This window comes from Agelaius tricolor, unplaced genomic scaffold (genome assembly GCF_023055355.1).
Source record: "Agelaius tricolor isolate 1412-34295 unplaced genomic scaffold, bAgeTri1.0.p SCAF_1, whole genome shotgun sequence".
Lineage (NCBI taxonomy): Eukaryota > Metazoa > Chordata > Aves > Passeriformes > Icteridae > Agelaius > Agelaius tricolor.
Genome location: NW_027269261.1, coordinates 70,373,990 through 70,392,340, shown reverse-complemented (window position 1 = coordinate 70,392,340; position 18,351 = coordinate 70,373,990). Strand labels below are relative to the sequence as shown.

General features: G+C 38.8%; 1 protein-coding gene across 10 annotated transcripts in view; it reads left to right on the top strand.

Moving 5' to 3' along the window:
• Positions 1-18,351, top strand: part of ARMC2 (armadillo repeat containing 2) — a 70,460-nt gene that overhangs the window by 41,501 nt on the left and 10,608 nt on the right. For all 10 annotated transcript variants that reach the window (XR_011681050.1, XR_011681039.1, XR_011681036.1 and 7 more), the window contains 5 exons: positions 8,987-9,302; positions 10,679-10,801; positions 12,581-12,694; positions 14,017-14,149; positions 16,122-16,279. Coding sequence is in view for 7 of the 10 variants with exons in the window: in XM_071438765.1 (XP_071294866.1) it covers positions 8,987-9,302; positions 10,679-10,801; positions 12,581-12,694; positions 14,017-14,149; positions 16,122-16,279 (844 nt within the window). In the remaining 3 variants the exon portion in view is untranslated. The remainder of the gene's footprint in view (positions 1-8,986; positions 9,303-10,678; positions 10,802-12,580; positions 12,695-14,016; positions 14,150-16,121; positions 16,280-18,351) is intronic.

The window sequence follows — 18,351 nt, the reverse complement described above, 5'->3', positions numbered from 1 at the left end:
CAGTTGCAACCCAAATAGTCTCTGTTCTTTGCTCCACACTGCAGTTATAACTCTTTTCCCTTTTTTGTGTCAGCTCATTTTCTCTCTTGGGTGAAGGAGGCAGACTTTTGGGGAAATTCAGTTGGTCAAGACAAGTCTTGATAATAAAGACTTGTCATAGTCTTAGGTGGGGAATACAGAAGGCTGGAAAAGCTGAATCTTCAGGGCAGGACTGGGGAAGTCAATTGGGCTTTTACACACATCTGAAGTATGCATTCATGGTTGGCTTTGGAGCTTACTTGTGTGGAGTAACAAAAAAAATCCTTGGTGGTTGCCACATGCTGTCAAAACTGTCAGAAATGTTTGTGTAATTCCTCTGTCTTACAGGATAAGCTTTGAATGATTCTGCTTCTAGTCAGCATTGTAGACTTTTGCCCATCTCAAGAGATCTTCTAGCAGGGTTCTGTTCCACTTCCCCACATCATTATCATCTCTAAGCTTTCCAGATAAACTGCATCAAGAGTGACTTTCTCAAGCTGTGGTTAATGTCACAAGTCACAAGCAGGCTGTGCTTTTGGAACAGAGACATTGCCTAAATAGGACAGTAGCTTCTGTCAATAAGTCAGGCACTACCTGAGCTTAGGTGACATTTTGGGGCCCTGCCAGCTTCTGTGTAATGTTTTATCAGTTAGGAGTCTGTTTTCAATCCTAAGAGCACAAACACAGGGTGTGATACTAAAATTTGTATAGGAGCAATCTTATGCCTGTTGTATAGAAAGATCCCCTTACACTTTAGTGTTCCTAATTTTGAAATTGGGAAGCATTTTTTTAAGAATCTGACATCACTGGATGTAGTAATTGCCTATTCAGCAAAATGATAATTACATTGGATCACATGAGCAGTTCATCCAGTCTGCTCTTGATACTCAGCAATGGTGAGATTCAGATGTCTGGAGAACAGTAAAAATGGAGCAGGCTTTTATGATACTTCCTGTGTGTACTTACCAAACCCCCAACTCTTTCCAGTTTGGAAACACCCTCAGCCAGCTGTGTATGAAATAAACCTCAGCTGAGTTCTTTTCTATGAAATTCTACAGTCTCTCTCCTACCCCATATAAACTTTTAATGTGTTATAGATCCATTGACAAGGAGTTGCATAGCAAACAATTCCTTTTGCCTATTTTGAATTTTGCCTTTACTGTCTTTATTTGATGCCTTCTGGTTCTTGTATTGCAAATGTGGTGAAGCCCACTGTTCATTTCACACCTCCCTCGATTTTCTAAGTGTTTAACCTACTCTCTTCAAGTTACCTCTTTTCCATGCTGAGGAATCCTTGCTTACATAGCCCTTTCTGATAGAGAGACTGTTCCATGCCATGGTGTATCCACGTTGCTTTTCTCATAACATTTTTCCAATCCTGATTCCTGTCTCTTTTTTTGAAAGGAGGAAACCAGAACACAGCACTTAAGATGTGGCTGTATCATAGATATATGTGCCTGCATAAATTTATTTCCCAATAATTCCCAATACTTTATTTGCTTTCTTGGTCTGTGGTCATTAAACTCTGTCATTAACTCTGAGATTGCTCTGTAGGTGGATATGGTTGGTTTAAAGGCTGTAATTTTTTACAGGAAGATATGTTTGCCTTGTTCTTTCCCATAGATCCTTTAATGTGTAAATTAATGCATTTAAATTTCATCTGCCATTTTATTACCAACTGACTACAATTCTTTTTCAGCTTTTCAGTCAACCTTCATCTTATGTACTTTGAATATCATGGTGAAATCAGTACATTCTTCCATATCACTGCTGCTGCCCATTTTCTGTGTTTATGGACAAATTGAATACAACAGATCCCAGCACAAGACCTTGGGAATTCCACTGGTCATCTTCCACCACTGCAGAAACTGCCAATTTACTCTTACATCCTCTAGTCATTTATCTATACCAGGACATTCTCCCTTACAGCATGACTCCTTAGTTTCACTAGGATTTTGGTGAGTGACTTTGTTAAAAGTCTCCTGGAAAGTCACATGGGTGATATCAGATGGGTCTTTTTTATGCATGTTTGTTAATCCCTTCAAAGAACCCAGTAAATGCATAAGTAAGAAATTAGAAGTCTTAAAGCTGATTGTGTCCACTCATTTTTTTGTTCTTTTTTTTTTTTTTTTTTGTGGTCTCTTCTAATTTATCTGGTCCAGACACCAGACTTTATTCTCACTTGGAATCTTTTCATGTTTGTTACAGTTGTAGGAGGTTGCATAGTGCTATAGTGCTGTTAGTAATTAAGCTATTTAATTAATTAGTTCTTTTAGAACTGTTGGATAATTATCAAGTCCTAGTGATTGGTTACTCTTTGTTTTGTCAGTTTGTTCCTTAAAGTTGTTTGTGATTGCTTCAGTTTTGGACAGATGGCTCTGATGAGCCTTCCCTGGAGAATGCTGTCTCATTGAGATCTCCCAGTTGCTTCTAGAGTGGGCATGAATCAATGCAAAGAACTCATTTAGCTTCTCTGCAATTACATTTTCTTCTCTCAGTGCTCCTATTTTATCCTGATCATCAATTAGTTCTTCAGATTCTGGCAAACTTCCCAGTCCTGATACATTTGAAAAGATTTGTTATTATTTTTGCATCTCTTGCATCAGCTAGAAGAACTGCACTTATTTTCAATTATAATTTGCACACTGCTTTTTACCTGGTTGATTTAGCAATCAGTTTGTCAGAAACAATTTATTGAATTAAGAGATGTTGCCTTGTCATCCTCTGTAAGGACTTGTCCACATTTATCAGGTTCACTGATAAATGTCTGGGTGCCCAGCTTCCTTACCAAATGCATCTACCAGTTAGCAGCTCCCAAATCAGCTTATTGTCTTCTGTGAGCCAGCAGGCTTTTGCATGTGAGACTTGCTCTTGTCTCCCCCAAAGAAAAAACCTTGTTTCAGGGCTGTTGAATGTCCTTTTTGCTCTTGGGAGTGCTGCTGTGGGGAAGGTTGTCACAGGTGAGGCCTTTAACTGCAGGGAATTTTCCTACTGTGTTTCTGGCTTTATTGATTAGGCAAAGGCTTATCTGCATGTGGTGATGCCTGCTCTTCCTGGCTGGTGTTTTGGCTGCTTTATGGATAACTCTGTGATGAGCTCCAGGAACCCACCATCTGTCTGTTTCAGTCAGTCATAGAACATAAGTCATGTAGTGCCCAAAAGCAACCTCAGGCTCTTCCTTACATAGTGTAGTGCTGCACCTGTGTTTAGTCAGGTACACATTTGCCTTTTAAATACTTTGAGAGTGTTATTGATGCTCTGTTCAGTGCCATCGCACTCTTCTGAGATTCCAAAGGGCTTTTTTATTAATGTTGTACTGGGGGCAGTGGTGTGTTCCTGTGTCTACTGCTTGCTTCTGAATAAATGGTTATCCAGTGCTGTCCCAAGTGTTCTTTGTGTTTTGGTTACTCACTTTTTCTCTGTGTCATCCCTCATTTGGGCTGAGGACAGCTGTTTGTGTGACAGCACCATACATCGTGTCAGAGAACTGACCCAGCTTCCAATAACCATGAAGCTTAAAAAAAGAACCCCAGTCCTTTCCTGGTTATTATCTGCATTGCTTTCCTGTCTAGTTTGTTGAACAGCCATACAAATGCTTCCTTGATCCCAAATATTGAGGCAGCAGTGTGGGAGAAGAAAGAAACTCTGTATGGAAAGGAGATTGAGTTCTGTTTATGCCACTGCTTGTCCTGAAATGCTTGTCAAGGTAACCCTACAAAGAACTTGCATTGATAATGTGGTTCTTTTCTCCTACATGTACTAGTACATATTTTCAGTTGGATTCCTCCTCAGTGTAGCCCAACATTGTAATAGTGCCTAGGACAATTTTAAAAAGGAAATTGATCAGTAATGTAATTGATCATTAAAGAACAAAAAAATACAAGATTCTTCTCCAGTATTTTGTATGTGTACTTGCATATTCGTAACTGATCAGTCATTCTCTCTGAATTTGCTTCTATTTCCAAGAAGGAAGTAGCAATTCTAGGATAAATATTCTGACAACTCTGAAGGAATTTCCCTGCTGATAAAGGTGAATAACAGAAGGTCACTCTTTCCCTACAGTATGATTTCTGACAGTGTGCTGAGCTGAAAAGTGTATGTGCATCTTCCTAAAGCTTTAGTTTTTTGGGGGTTTTGGGGGTTTTTGGGGTTTTTTTTGGTTTTTGGGTTTTTTGTTTGTTTTTGTTTTGTTTTTGTTTTTTTGTTTTGTTTTGTTTTTTGGGGTTTTGGCTGAAAGAAAAAGCAAAAATGTTAAGAAAAGTGCAGAATATTTGATCTGTACACTGAATGTAAAATTGTCAGAAATGCAGTGTTCAAAGTTTGTAATGAACCAGTTGGCATGCATCATGTAGAAACCTGCTGTTCTGGTGTATCAAAAGATACAAGTGAGTGTATGTAATTACTAGATAAATAAACAATAAAATATCAATAATAACAATAATAATAATAGTACTGCTTGGTGAGACACACTGCTATGAAAATATGTTATTGTAGTTTTTGATTTAACTTCTCTAAACGATGCTAAAAGCTTGGGAACACCTCTAAAAAAAAGCTACAAGAATTACTAGAGTTAAAATGCCCCAAGGAAATTATCCATGACAAAGGTCAGACCATTAGCAAGCTGCCTATTAATAGAATCTGCACAAGGAAAACATTTCTGTTAGAAGACCAGTCTTTAATCTAGGAAAACGAAAGAGCTGATAAGAAATAGGGGCTAAAGTTGTTCAAATTTAAAGTAGTAATAAGAATAAACGAATTTAAAGTAGTAATAAGAATAAACGTTTTAACAAGAGAGATCAGCAGTCATTGGAGCAATACCATGGAGGATATGGTTTTCAACTTTTTTTTATTAAGTTAATTTCTGAAATACTGGTTTTTTTTAGAGAACCTACACAGCTTTTCATCAAAGATTGTTCTGGTAACAGTGTGCTTGCTTTTCTTCTTTTCCTTTCCCAGGCGTCCACAAACAAAATGGACAAGTTCTAAGCACAAGTTCTTGATAGCTGAAATTCACTAAGTGCAGATGAACCCTTTTCTGAAAAGTTTAGCTGAACAGATCAGATTTTGGGATGTAGAAATTACTGAGTAGGGTCCTATGGTGTGGATACAGTATAATTGCATTTTACTAATGGTCTCTCCTTCTCCTCAAATGCATTAATATTTGGGGGGGAAGGAGGGTCTCTTTACTGACAAGGTACTCCCTGCTGTCCCTGTTGCAAAACTTCTCTCTGCTCCTTATTTCACATTACTTAGTCAGGAGGTTCTCTATTTGTTTTTGATACTTCCAGTGTGTTCTACACCACTGCCCTCTACCCCTTTTTTTTATTCTTTAAATTGAATTTCATATTGTGACAGCTGTTTTTTCTGTGGTTGAACAGAAATTTTTCCAGCTAGAATGTCACTTCAAGATGAATATTTACTGTATTTGGAAGAGATTAGCTCTGGGTTAGTATAACTACAGTAATTTTGCCTATAAGTAGACTATTAAACTCCCAAGTTTTCTTTCCAAGGTGCATAATAAAGCAGAAATACAAATTTGGAAGTGAAGTGTAAATTAGATTTGAATGAGAATCAGGGCAGGTGGTAGAATTTTGACTAACTCCACTGAAATTTGGGTAACATGGAAAGCAGATTTCATTTGTAGCTGATGATTCAATAGGAACTCAGCTGCTGGCATCTGACCTTTTGTTTTGTACTGTCCCCCTCATTCTGAAGGCCCAGATAAAGTAACAGCAGGTACTTGGCCAGCATTCACAGGTTCTAGATTAGACTGTCCTTCCTTGTTGATCTTGTTTTAGTTAGCAACTACTGACCTGATTTGCTTTCCTTCCTTCCTGATAAGATGCCTGTACAGTCTGTACCTGTGCTCATCATGTTTACACTGAAGGCAGGTGTACTTTATTGCCAGGATAAACTGATGTCAGGTTCTGTGACTCAGCAGGTCCAGGGGGTACCTTTGCTGCTAGGGCAGGGCAAGGAAGAGAGTTTTAGAAGTAGATAAGCAAAAAAACCTTTCATATCCATCATGATCTAGTGTTTATGTGTCAGTTGCCAGAAGAATAAGAGTTAAATGTTGAAGGAGTATGTAGTGCCATTACCACCTCAAAACCCAAAATATCACAGTTTCTTCACAGATATGAAGCAAATAAAAAGATCTTCTCAAGCTTTTCTTGATTTGTTTGTTCAAATTTATTTATGTAGGTGAAGCTGTGTGCTCTCATATATAGCCTTCCACTCAGGTTTGAGTACACTCTGTGTTCATCATGTCTCACATGAATGCCTCACTGTAAAAAGATGAAATAACTGAGTGTAATTCCTATCTTTAATCTAGTTTGTCTTTAGTGCAATAAATGTTTAAACTTCCATATGATAGAAATTGATCTGATAAATGTAATTTTTCTGTAAGTGTGAAAAAATGTCTGAAATTCCGTATGTAGTTAATACTCCAAACATGTGGAAATGAACACTAATCTCATTTATTATATTGATTTTTTGCTACAGAAAGGCCCATGGGCCTTGTACAGGTTTAGTCTTGCAAGCAGTTTCAAAATACCATGAGTTCTGCATGTATCTTTTTACACAGCCATTCTAAGATGGTGCTTCTTACTCTTGCAGTCCTTATCCATGAGCATTTAAAGAAATATAGCCAAAAATAATACAAATCCTTGAGCATTGTACTACTCAGGAGAAGTTGTACTGCTTTCCTTTTTGTCCTTGCTTGTTAAGTTTTCACTGAAAGATAATGCAACTTTGGTACTATTCTATTAAAGCCGGATGTGCTTAGCTAAAAAAGAAGTATTTTATAAGTTTGTTTTGCTGGGCTGTAGGTGGAAAGCACAGCTGAGATCACACTTCTCAAAATATCAGTTGATTGCTGTGTGGTACCTGTTTGTCTCTTTCCTGATTGGGCAGAGCTGTTGCTGGGCTGATACCATTTTGACCAAAATTAGAAAGTCAATATAAACGAGTCAAACTAGATTGCCTGCTTTTTTCAGTTCTCTCTTCTGATTCATCAGTTGTTTGCTTCAAATTTTTACAGCCTTTGTGAGTTGGGTGTTGTGCCAGCAAAGGTGAAAGCTCTTAGTGGTTAGTCATTAAGAATATTAATAAAAAATTGTTGTGATGACATTTAGAGCCTAACAAAAAATATGATGCCTAGTTAAAAAAAAAAAAAAAAGTGGAAGTGGGTCCTACAGAGTGATTTATTAAATACATGAATGTGAAAACCATTTCCTTACATAGGAGACTGCTGCTTCTCATGTTCAGGCATAGCACTCATCTTCCTGAGAGGATGTTACTGCCAGTGTCTTGTGGCAGAGGCTTAGGACCTGAAACTTACTGATGAAGGCAGGTATCAAATGAAGAGTTGCTGCCTAAACATCTTTTGTACTTCAGTATTAGCTTGTTTAACAAGTTAGACTGAGCCTGGTTAACTTATGTTGCTAATACCAGGGAGGGTTAGAATATGTGTAAATATAATTATGATATTTGAACAAAACCAGTGGAATAATTGTTCAGTAAAATTCTAGGTTAGTGCAAGTACAGCAGGTTAGCAGCTAAAAGCAGATGTTTCTCTTGTACTTGAAGAAATGCTGTTACTTTACCTGCACCATTAAGCTAAAGCTACAGACTCTTTTTAAATGAGTAGATTTTGATGCAAGTGACAGAGGGAAATGTTTGAAGTAGTTTAAACTTGAGTTACTTTAGATTTTCAGAATTTTTTTTCTTGTCACATATTGGTGGGTAATAAACAGGCAGGGATGTCGTTGAATTGCCATTCAGTTAGGATCCTCTAGTCTTGCCACTAAAAGGTTGTATCTCAGTATGTACAAAATGAAGGTCAGGCTAGAAAGTGCTTTAGGAGGAGAGCAACTTGCTTAAATCATGAGATCTCAAGATACCTTACAAAAATAGAAAGTAGGTCTCATTCAGCAATGATAAAAGTAAAAGGGTAGGAAGAGCATATAAAATCAGAAAAAAAACCCCAGCAGAGCACAATGTGAGGTGCAACTACAGAGGGACATAAAAAGAAACAAAACTTTTTATAGTAAATTGAGACGACAGCAAGGAAATAATTTCTCTGGTGTTCAGAAGAAGGTGAGCATTACTGGCAGGTACTGTGGATAGTTAAGTGTGAAATGCCTTTTTTTTTTTTTTTTTTTTTTTTTTTTGCTTCTTTTTCTGAAATGGTTATGTATGACCAAATGAATAATCTCTACTTTAGCCTGGAGTCTTTTGTCACTAAAAAACAAACTGAAGCATATTAAATGTCATCAAACCAGCTGATGCAATTTTCCTTTTGGTGTTTAAAAGGGGATCCAAGTCTCTGGGATTCTTGAAAAGTTATGAAGAATTGCAAGGTTGTAGGGTGCATGTTTTTAAAAGGAGAAAGAAGGAATTGAGGAATGACAGACCAGTGAACTTAAATTGTATTTCTGGTAAAAATTAGGAACAAATAAGTCAGCTATCTGTAAGCAGTTAGAATGAACAACAAAATGAATAAAATCTAATTTGGATTTAACAGTAGCAAATCAAGGGTTCTAAAATGGTTACCAGGCCTAGAAAAGGAAAGGTTGTGGTCTCTTCCTGTCACAGCTGACACTTTCTTGAAAGATTAGTAAATTCTGCTGATTTTTCTGATTAGTCTGGTTATATAAAGTGTGGTTTTAAGATGTTTTAAGATTACTGTGGGCTTGGTAAAAATAGATGACCTTTACTAAGTATATTGCATTAGTAATTACTCCAGTGGTATCTAGTTCTGTCAGATGTTTTTGATTTCTTCTGTAAATCAAATTTTGAAAATTGGTAGCATAAAAAATTATTTCTAGCTAGTGTGTTTGGCATTCCTACAGTTGTTCTGGATGTGCTGTTATCTGAATTGGGAAGCAAATCAAGTATTATGTTCTTTTTAAGTAGGTGCCACCTTCTGATGTTGTCCATGTAACATGATTTATTTATTTTGTTACAGGATTTGGTTATCCGTATCATCTTCATTCTTGGGAATTTAACAGCAAGGAATGACCAGTCCCGGGAGCAATTTTTTAAAGAAAAAGAAAGTGTTAACACCTTGACATCATTATTCCAAACCTACTATGAACTTGATTTGAATGCACTGACATGGCACCATGATAGAAAAGGAAAAAACCAACCAAAGTATCCTTCAGAAGCAGAAGATGTTCTGATAAAACTGATCAGAGTGCTGGCCAACCTCTCCATTCACCCTAGAGTAGGTGCAGCTCTGGCAGCTGCCCATCCTCTTGTAGAATTACTTGTTACAATACTAGGTAATAACATTTATGTTGTGCTTGTTATGTTTGTTCAGCCTGTAAGGAGAGTTTAAGACTTTCCATTGCAAAGAAACCCCAAAGTCAATTGGCTGACATTCATAAACTGTTTTATGTAGGAGGCCTGTTTGAGAAGCATTGCTACTTTGGTACTGACTTTTCAGTATCTGGGGAAAGATGTTGTAGAAGTCTTTAATTCAGTGATCAGATTTGCAGATAGGATCATTAATGATAAGAAAACAAATTTTATTTTAAACACATCTCACTGAGAGTTAATATATAAGGAAAGTTTGTTGTTATCAAGTGCTATATATGTGTTTGGTGGTGGTTTGTTTTTTTTTAAAGGTTTGTATTTTTTGTGACTGTTTTGGATTGTTCCTGTTCTCTGCACCCATAACTTTCAGCTTCTTTAAAGAATTTTCTCTTACTTTTTTCCTTCTTTTTCAGTCTTCCAACCTTTTATCTCTTTCAGATGGAAGAGTGTCTCCCTCTAAATGGAGGATTAGGACTGCAGTTCCTTTACCACTTACTGATCCCCTTGTAAATCTAATTACAGACTAGGGCTGGTCTGTTTGGCCCATAACAGAGTTTAACTGTGACAAGATACATGTTAAACAGCTCGGTGTATTTTACTGTGTAATGAGAACATTAAATATTATGTTAAGGTAATCAACCTGATTGTACACTGTCTTAGCAGTCATGAGGGATGAGACAAGTCAGATGCACAACTTGGTTCTGTCTCATGGGTTGAAACTGTCTTAATGATTTTGTAAGTGCTTTTGACCTTCAGAGCTTCTCTCTGCTACCCTCTCCTCTTCTTGAGCACTTTATCAGTCAGTTTACTACAAAATGTTCTGTCTCCCTATGAACTTACCCCTCTTTTATTTCCTTCACTCTTGGCTTCTGAGGCCAGAGACCTTGGACAAAAAAGTCTTTCAGACTTTTTTACATGTTAGCATTCTGTCAGGAAATCTGAGAGAAAAGTCTGTCAAATATTGTTGAAGGGGTTTTTAACCAATTTTTCTCCATGTCTATCACACAGCCCTGTTTCTACATGTGGACTCTCCTCAGTGCCATCTTAAAACAGCAAAGAGGATTTGTAGAATATCTTAACTAACTAAATTTTAAACTATTTTGCCTGAGTCACAATGATTTCTCTAAATTAATAATGGGGAAGAATGGTTTTGTATTGCCATTTTTGGATCAGGTGTTCCTGTTACCTTTTGCCATGTTACTCAACAACAGAAGGTTTGACTGTAGTAGTGGCCACATAAACTATTATTCACTCTGCTTCTGGGATCTAATGCACTGCAAATTTAGACACATGTGTGTGTTTATCTACATATGCATATGTTTTGGGGCTTTTTTACTCTCAGAATACAAGTCAGTCGATGATTGTGAAGAGTTGGTCATCAATGCTGCAAGAGCAATCAACAATTTGTCCTACTACCAAGTGGAGAATTCTGCAGTTCAGGAGAAGCAGCTACACATTGCTGAAAGTAAGGACTTTTAAACGAGTACTTTTTGTACAGCTTTTTGAAAGCAGAAACATTTTGACACAACAGAAAGACGCATAACATTTTGTGGTATTATCTTGCAGGAGTATAAAGTTCATAGGGCTAAAGTCTTTCAGTAATGATTTCCCATTTTTCTTGAAAACACTATGACTTATATGAAAATAGTTGGGTTGTTCACAAAACCCCTTCTTTTCCTCCATAAAGGAATTTGCTGTATTGTTTTCTGTTCAGCAGTTTTTGCCAGATTTGTTCAAAATCCATATACCTGAACCAAAATAATCACGTTGCTTTTTCCTTCTAATCACAGTATGGCAAGAGGGTTTTTTCTTCTTGATAAAAACTTACTTTCTATACCTGTAAAATCAGATTTGTGTCTGTTTCTGGCTTGTAAATCCATTGGCAATATTATATTGAGTGATTCTCTCCCCTCTTGACATGGTGGTCAATAATCAGTTATGTGTAGGAACTGCACTGACTTCTGAGACTATTGTGTTAATGTTGTACAAAAGGTAGAGAGGTTGTGTCTTGCACATCTCTCTGTCTCAATGGACCAAACATTGGAGAGAGACGGAACCTGAAGTTCACACAATAGGTAGAATGAGGAATAGGAAAAAATATCCTGGCTGTCAGCCCAGTGCCTGGACTGGTAGACATAATATTCTCTGTAGGTGACATTTCTGCTGTTCTGTCACAACTCATTTTATCACCTGTAAGCCAGCTGCCTCTTGTTGCTGGTTGAAAACAAATTACTTCTGTCCTGTGTGTTGGCATGTGGAGCCAGTCCCATCACCTTCCTGAACTGAGGAAAGAGGAAACCTTTTGATGCAAGACCAGCAGGCTTTCTGCTCCTGCAGGCATTTTGAGAATGCTTCCTGTTTGATATGAGTGGTGGACAAAATCCCTTCAGATGTCTTTTTAAGACAAATTCAAGATGTGTTCAGTATTGCAACATCCAGAGGCAGAAGTAATGAGGACAAAGCCAACCTCCCTTCTATATTTCTTTCTCTCTTCTGTCATATGAAGGGCTAAGGGTTGACTTATTTGAGTCCTTGGTGTGATGGACTGATTTTAGTGTTTTGCTTTGTATTCACAGAAGACTGATAAATGTAACTTTGGTAACATCACTCTCTGCCATGCACAGAAATCTTCCATGATTGTAGCTCTTCCTAGGAAGTGCTGAAGGTCTCATTCCTGCTGCTGAAGCACACACTGATCATATGTGAAACTGCTAAGCAGAAAAGCAGCAAGGAAGTGAATGCATCAGATTGGGACAATATTAAGTAGCTGTTGAGAGAACACTTGCTTGTTATAGCAGCACTGAGAGAAAACAGAGCTAATGTCAGAAAATAATTTCATCCCACCATAAGACCATCTGTTCAGGATCTAAATCAATTATATATTACATTATTATATTATATTATTTTTTAAATTATGTCTTCCTGGATTTTCATGAGCCCACTCGAAACTGCATAGCAAAACTGGCTCCCCTTATTACAACTGTGCTTAGACTGTCTCTATAACTCCTCACTTGTTCCTTTGCACTTAGTCCCATATTGGAGCTCTTTGTTTTATCTTTGAAGCCATACGCGATTTTGTTCTTGTTCTACCATCAGCTCAACCCCTTTGCTGCCACCAGACAGACAACTGCTCCCATTTTTTACATTTATAGCTGTTGCTGTTTGCATTCTGATATTCATTGATAAAAAAGAGCCATATATTTGTGATTTATCATTTTTATTTAATTTCTCTGCAAACCAACAGTGCTTTTAAAGCTGTTAATGAGTGACAATATGGATGCAGTTGTGGAGGCTGTCAGAGTCTTTGGCAATCTTTCCCAGCATCATGAGATCCGTGACTTCATCATGCAGAAAAAGAGTGAGTTACTTTTGCATTTGTAGGAGTTCTATTTTTGAATGTCCATGGTTCTAAAAAGAAAAAGTTGTTAATAAGCTGTCTCAGTTAAAGGGTAGAATCAATCTTCCCTGATGTTTTGCAAATTAGGCAAACATTAGAATCCAATAATAGTCATTATAAATACCATTTCATTTCAGTTTCATTAAAATGGAAATATTGGACTAGGAAAAATATACTTTCACAAAGGTACATATTACAAAAACTCTGTTTTTTCTGAAGTTTCAAATTTGAAATTTCCCTTTACTCAAATAGCTTTTCAGATCCTGCAGGTTAGTAGTGATATGATACAAAATTAAAATCCAATTAAAATCTCATTTAGGTTCATAATCTCAGATTTTTGATTCCCACAGTTGACAGCTTGTTAGCACTTTGTAACATGTGGCTTGGATTTGACTGCCTCAGCAAAGACCTCCTGTTTGCCTCGGGGTGAAGTAGGGTACAAGTCTTCTCAAGTTCTTTTGCTTTGTGTATCTGAAGAGCTTTGGGGAAAATGGCAACTCCTTGCTATCCACAGAAGGTGTGTCATCAGCTTAGACACCACTTCATTGTAAATTTTTTTTCTCTGCCTCTTCATGCTGAAAGTGAGGTGATCATGTCACAATATGCAACTCTTTATTCCAAGGGTGGCACATCACCATAAATGAAGGGAGAAGTGACTCTTAGGAGCTGGTTCCTGGTGAACAGTCTCAGTCAAAGGACTAAGTTTTCCAGCTGGAGAGACAATGGTGTTGGTGTGCCAAGCTCAGGCATTGCAGAGAGGCTTCCTCTCAGAGAGGCCAGCCCAGCTCCCACTCCCTGGCTGGGCTGGCTGCACAGCTCCACAGTCAGTGCCAGCAGGTGCTGTGGATGCTGCTCCCACTGGAGCCCCGGGCTGGACTTGGTGCAGTCTGGGACAACCCTGCACTCACAGGGGAAAGAACTTCCCCCTCTGAGTGCCAGATGCCAAATCCTTGCAGTTTCTGCTGACTCTGGGATGGAAAGGGAGGTGATACTTTTAAGAAATAAGCTTCAATTCAGTTTGGTCAACTTCTGATGGGATTTCCACATTTCTTTGGTGTATTTTTATTACTAGAATTTCTGGTTTGTTGTTTTGAAGGAACTGGTGTTCAGCATAATGTTGCTCTGTCATGTGCCTCCTCTACAAATGTCACAGTAATATGCTACAAGGGTGAATTTTTGGATAGGGTAGCCTGCATTTGACTGCATTCTAATAAGTGTGTTGTAATCCTACTTGTATGGTAAATCCATCTTCCTGGTAATATTGTTTCCTTTTTACAATCCAGTATACAAGTTTGTGATTGCTTTGCTGGATTCCAAGGACCGAGAGGTCTGTTTTCCTGCCTGTGGAGTTCTGCTCAATATCACAGTAGATGAGAACAAACGAGCTTTTCTCATGGAAGAAGGAGGAATTGGAAAGTAAGTTCCTGATTGTGCTTGAGAAAAGTAATTTTGAGTAGTTTGCCCAAAAAGTTTTAATTTGATTTTTTTTTTTCTGGGGCCAGTAGCTTGTAATAAAGATGCCAGCATAGTAGATACTTAGTATCTAAAGTTCTTTGAGAACCAGCCTTTCATAAGAGCCAAACCCTACAGAAAAGTCTCCCAAACACCCTCTGTGATCTACACAGCAGAGGGTACCATAGAAGAAAGCAACTAAAGCCTGGCTTTGCAGCAGCTGCTTGAGCTTGGCTTAACTGGGTCCTAGGTGGGCTACAGTGAACAGCAGGGTCAGTGTGCATCTGAGGCAGGTGTGAAGGTACTTCAGGAAATTACAAACCAGATGGTCCCTTGCAATTTTTGTAACCACTTGGTTCTGTAGGGAAAACTTCCTGATGTAGCCAAGCTCTGCAGGGAACAACTCCTGGGTCTCCTCTCTCTGGGACTTTCAAGTTAAGGGCACTGTAACATTGTAAGGGATATTAGACCTTGAAAAAGCACCGTGGATGCAACACTTGTGGCTTTGATGTTCAGATAATAGCGGATCCAGCTTAATTGGAGCAACATGAAAGATCATGTTCCTGTGCTTGTAAAGCAGTTGGTACAGCCCACAGTTATGAAACAATATGCCTGACTTTGAAATGCTTTCCTGTTCATACATCATATAATTACTTTTTTATACACTGTAAACAATGCATAGTCTTCTCATCCTTCCTTCCCACGTTCTAGTTAACTTACAATATAAAGCTGGAAAAGGAGAATAAAAAGAAGTTGCTGGCAAATTGAATAATAAATGTGAGAAATTTCTATAATATAGAATATTCTGTAGCCTATAGAGCCATATAAATTCAGAATTTTCTATACTGTGTCTGAAAATTTGTGAGGGAAGGAACAAAAAACAGCCTGGAATGAATCTAGAGAATTTGGAAGTGATTGTTAAGGAGATCATCCTGACAGTGCCAAAGCAGCTCTAATTTTTTGGAACTGAGGTTATTGTACCACTATATAGTTGCCCAAAGAAAATAGGGAATTAGTCTTTTCAGAGAGTTACATTTTAAAAAAATTAGGGCAAGTTTTTTTGGCTATTCATTAGATGCCTCCTGTTTTTCCACAATGACTGCCTTCAGAGAGGAGGAAAAAAGCAAACCTCTTTTTGGGTGGTCTTCAATGACTGATATTTCCAGCCATACTTGAATATAGTAGTTATCCTTTACTATTCAGCAGATTATAAATCTCTCTGTGAACTGTAGAAGTGAGGGAAGGAGGGGTTCCTAAGGCTGAAGAAGAGAACAGCAGTGAAAGATTACTCTCACTTAAGGGACACCTTAGTAAAACAGGCATTTCTGAGAGGAAATGCAAGAATGGGTGAGATCGACAAAATTGTGAGGCTTCACTGACTGTGAAAGGTAATTCTTTGATCATAGAAATAGCAGATTCCTTTGGATTTGTTTTTTTGGTGAGATGATCTGATGTGTAGTAAGATGGATATTCTGACTGAAGCTTTTTCTGCATTCCTCACCACCTTTTCCAGATGAATCGTTGGTGTCTGATAAAGTTTGGCTTGGTTTGCAATCTCTGCTCTAGTGGTAGTCACGGATTTGGGACAGTCACATACTGTAATGAAATTTGATGGAATTTTAGTGTCCTTGAAATGGTTACATTTGCAAAGTATGTGAGTGAAATTGGTCATTTGGGTTAGAAAGTTACAGAGGGTGGGCAGCCTGCAGGCAGGCAGACACATGTGTAGACAAAAGACATGTCCACATGCTTGGGGAACTACACTTAATAAAAAGGGGGAAGTTACTGAGGAAGAAAGTAGCATCTGATGTTTATTAGCGTAGAATTTTCCTGCAAACTTCCACGGAGCTTGCTTACATTTCTAGACTGCCAGATTTTCAAGAGCTCAGGAGTAAATTCCATGGAACAAAGCACTGGTTTTGTTTGGTACCCACAGGTTGATTGACTGCTTACAAGACTTTGGGCCAGCAGACTGGCAGCTCTCATGTTTGATCTGCAAAACCCTGTGGAACTACAGCGAGAACACGGCGAGCGCGGCCTCCTGCTTTGGAGGGAACACCAACACCCTGCTGATGCTGCTCACAGCACTTCTGGGTGAGAATCCCAGCCTTGGGCTCTTTTCCTCAATAAAAGACACAGAAGGAGCAAAATCAATGCAGGATGAGTTTGGGTGGGAAGTCTGTGCTGCAGCTTTCAGTGGCTGGCCAGTGTGGGCTGTGCAGCAGCACAGTGGTCCCTGTGCAGCACACGCTGGGCTCCCTGGGCATTGTGCCATTTCTGGGGTGCAGCGGGCTGACTTTCCTGCCTGGCCACCTTTCTTGTCTTTCCATGGTCTCCTTGTGGGCAAGGACAACATCCTGACAATTTCTCATCTGTTCCCTAAGGCCAGGAAAGGTGTGCTCATTGCTTCACAAGGCTGAAAGGTTAATGTAAAGACCTTGATTTACTTAATGATGAAGATGATGCTTTAAAGATGAAAAGATGCTTACCCAGTGGCATCTTTTCATCTGGGCATTTACTTTTGCTTCAAATTTTACATAGTTCAGTGGCTGTGTAATAGTCCTGCAGTCAGTATATGTAATTTTCCTCCTTTAGTTTTTGAGCACTGCTTTGCTTATGATTTTATTTTGGGTAGATCACTTGCAATTATCTTCAAAAAATCTTTAAAATATAAATCAAATTGAAGGAAACTAACTATATGTGATATGATTTTAATTGGAAATTGATTAAAGATGTATACTTACTGTCAGACCCAGACAGAACGTGAGATCTCACAGTCTCTTTCATTGTAGACAATCAGAAAAGTGGGTGGATTTGTGAGGATTTTTTTCCAGTTACAGCAGAATTACTGATATTCACTGCTGTAATAGTTCCTTGTATTACATTCCTTGCTATGATGGACTTTATCTTAATGCGTGCAGTAATTCCATCTATTTATCTGAAAATAGCAGTGTTTCAAGGTTATTGCTGCACTTTTCAACATTCTGCAAGAGATCTGCAAACTTTACAGCCACAATCATGCTTGAATTTTCTGGCACACATGGAGAGGTATATATATCTTTGTTTTAGAGAGTACATGCTTATGTTTTCCTCTGCATTTAACACTCCTTATTGAAGCAATTGATTTGACTGCAAAGTCCAGGCTGGATAGCAGTTGTAACTCTCAGTGAACAGTATAACTTTCATCAACTGGAAGTTTGTGTACAATTGCAATTGCAGTTACAGTTGTGATTGCAATGCTGCTGTAATGGTAATTAATTAGGAACAGGTTAGAATTAAATCAGAAGGCCAGTCATTCTTCACACTGTAGTATGAAGAGGAGCTGTAGAAAAAGCACATCTTATTCATTGGATCTGGTTCCTCTGTGTGCAGAGAGCCAGCAAATCTTAGTAATAGCAGCTGGTTGATATTGTGTTGCATCTTCCTCCTCCCATTGTGTCCAGTAACAGCCTTGAACCGTCATTGCTCTGATTCTATCATTCAGGAAGCAGGAGGCAACTGCTGACAGCCAGTGAACTGTACTTGAGCGTCAGCACACCCTCAGGAAGCGGAAAAAGTGGAGCATGGCACAGCAGACACCTCTCTTCACCTGCTGTGCTTGGCCTCCTCCCCTTTATTTTTCCCTTCCCCATCTGGCACAGGACGACAAAAGATACAGGGAAGCAAAAGGGAATGGAAGTGGCCTGGAAAGATGTTGTGCCCAAGAGAAAGGCTGGACAAAGGGCACTATTTGTTTTTCTTTCTCCCTGCCTGATCCCAGCAGCCTGGGATGCAGTGGCCCTGCTTTCCAATGGCACTTGTCATTCACCTTCTTTCAGCTGCTTGACTTTCATGTCACTCCGCTGGCTCAGAGCTCCTGGAGGCTGCTGTTCCCAGGCCCCTGGCAGCAGCTTTGCCTTGGCCCAGGCCCTCACAGGCAGCGATGGAGATGAGCTTCTGTCTTGGGAACATTCTTCTCTTTGGTCATTCACTGAAAATAAAGTTTCTCCCTCTCCCTCCAGACTTTTTCTTATGCTGACTTTTACCTCCACTCTCAATTCCAGGAGGTTATTTTGGAATCTCAGTCCATGTGAACTCTTACCTGACATGACAGAGCTTCCAGGGCTGCCAGCCCCTGTCTTGCTGGTGTTTCAAGGATGGGCAGCCCTTGCAGACTGCAGGAGTCA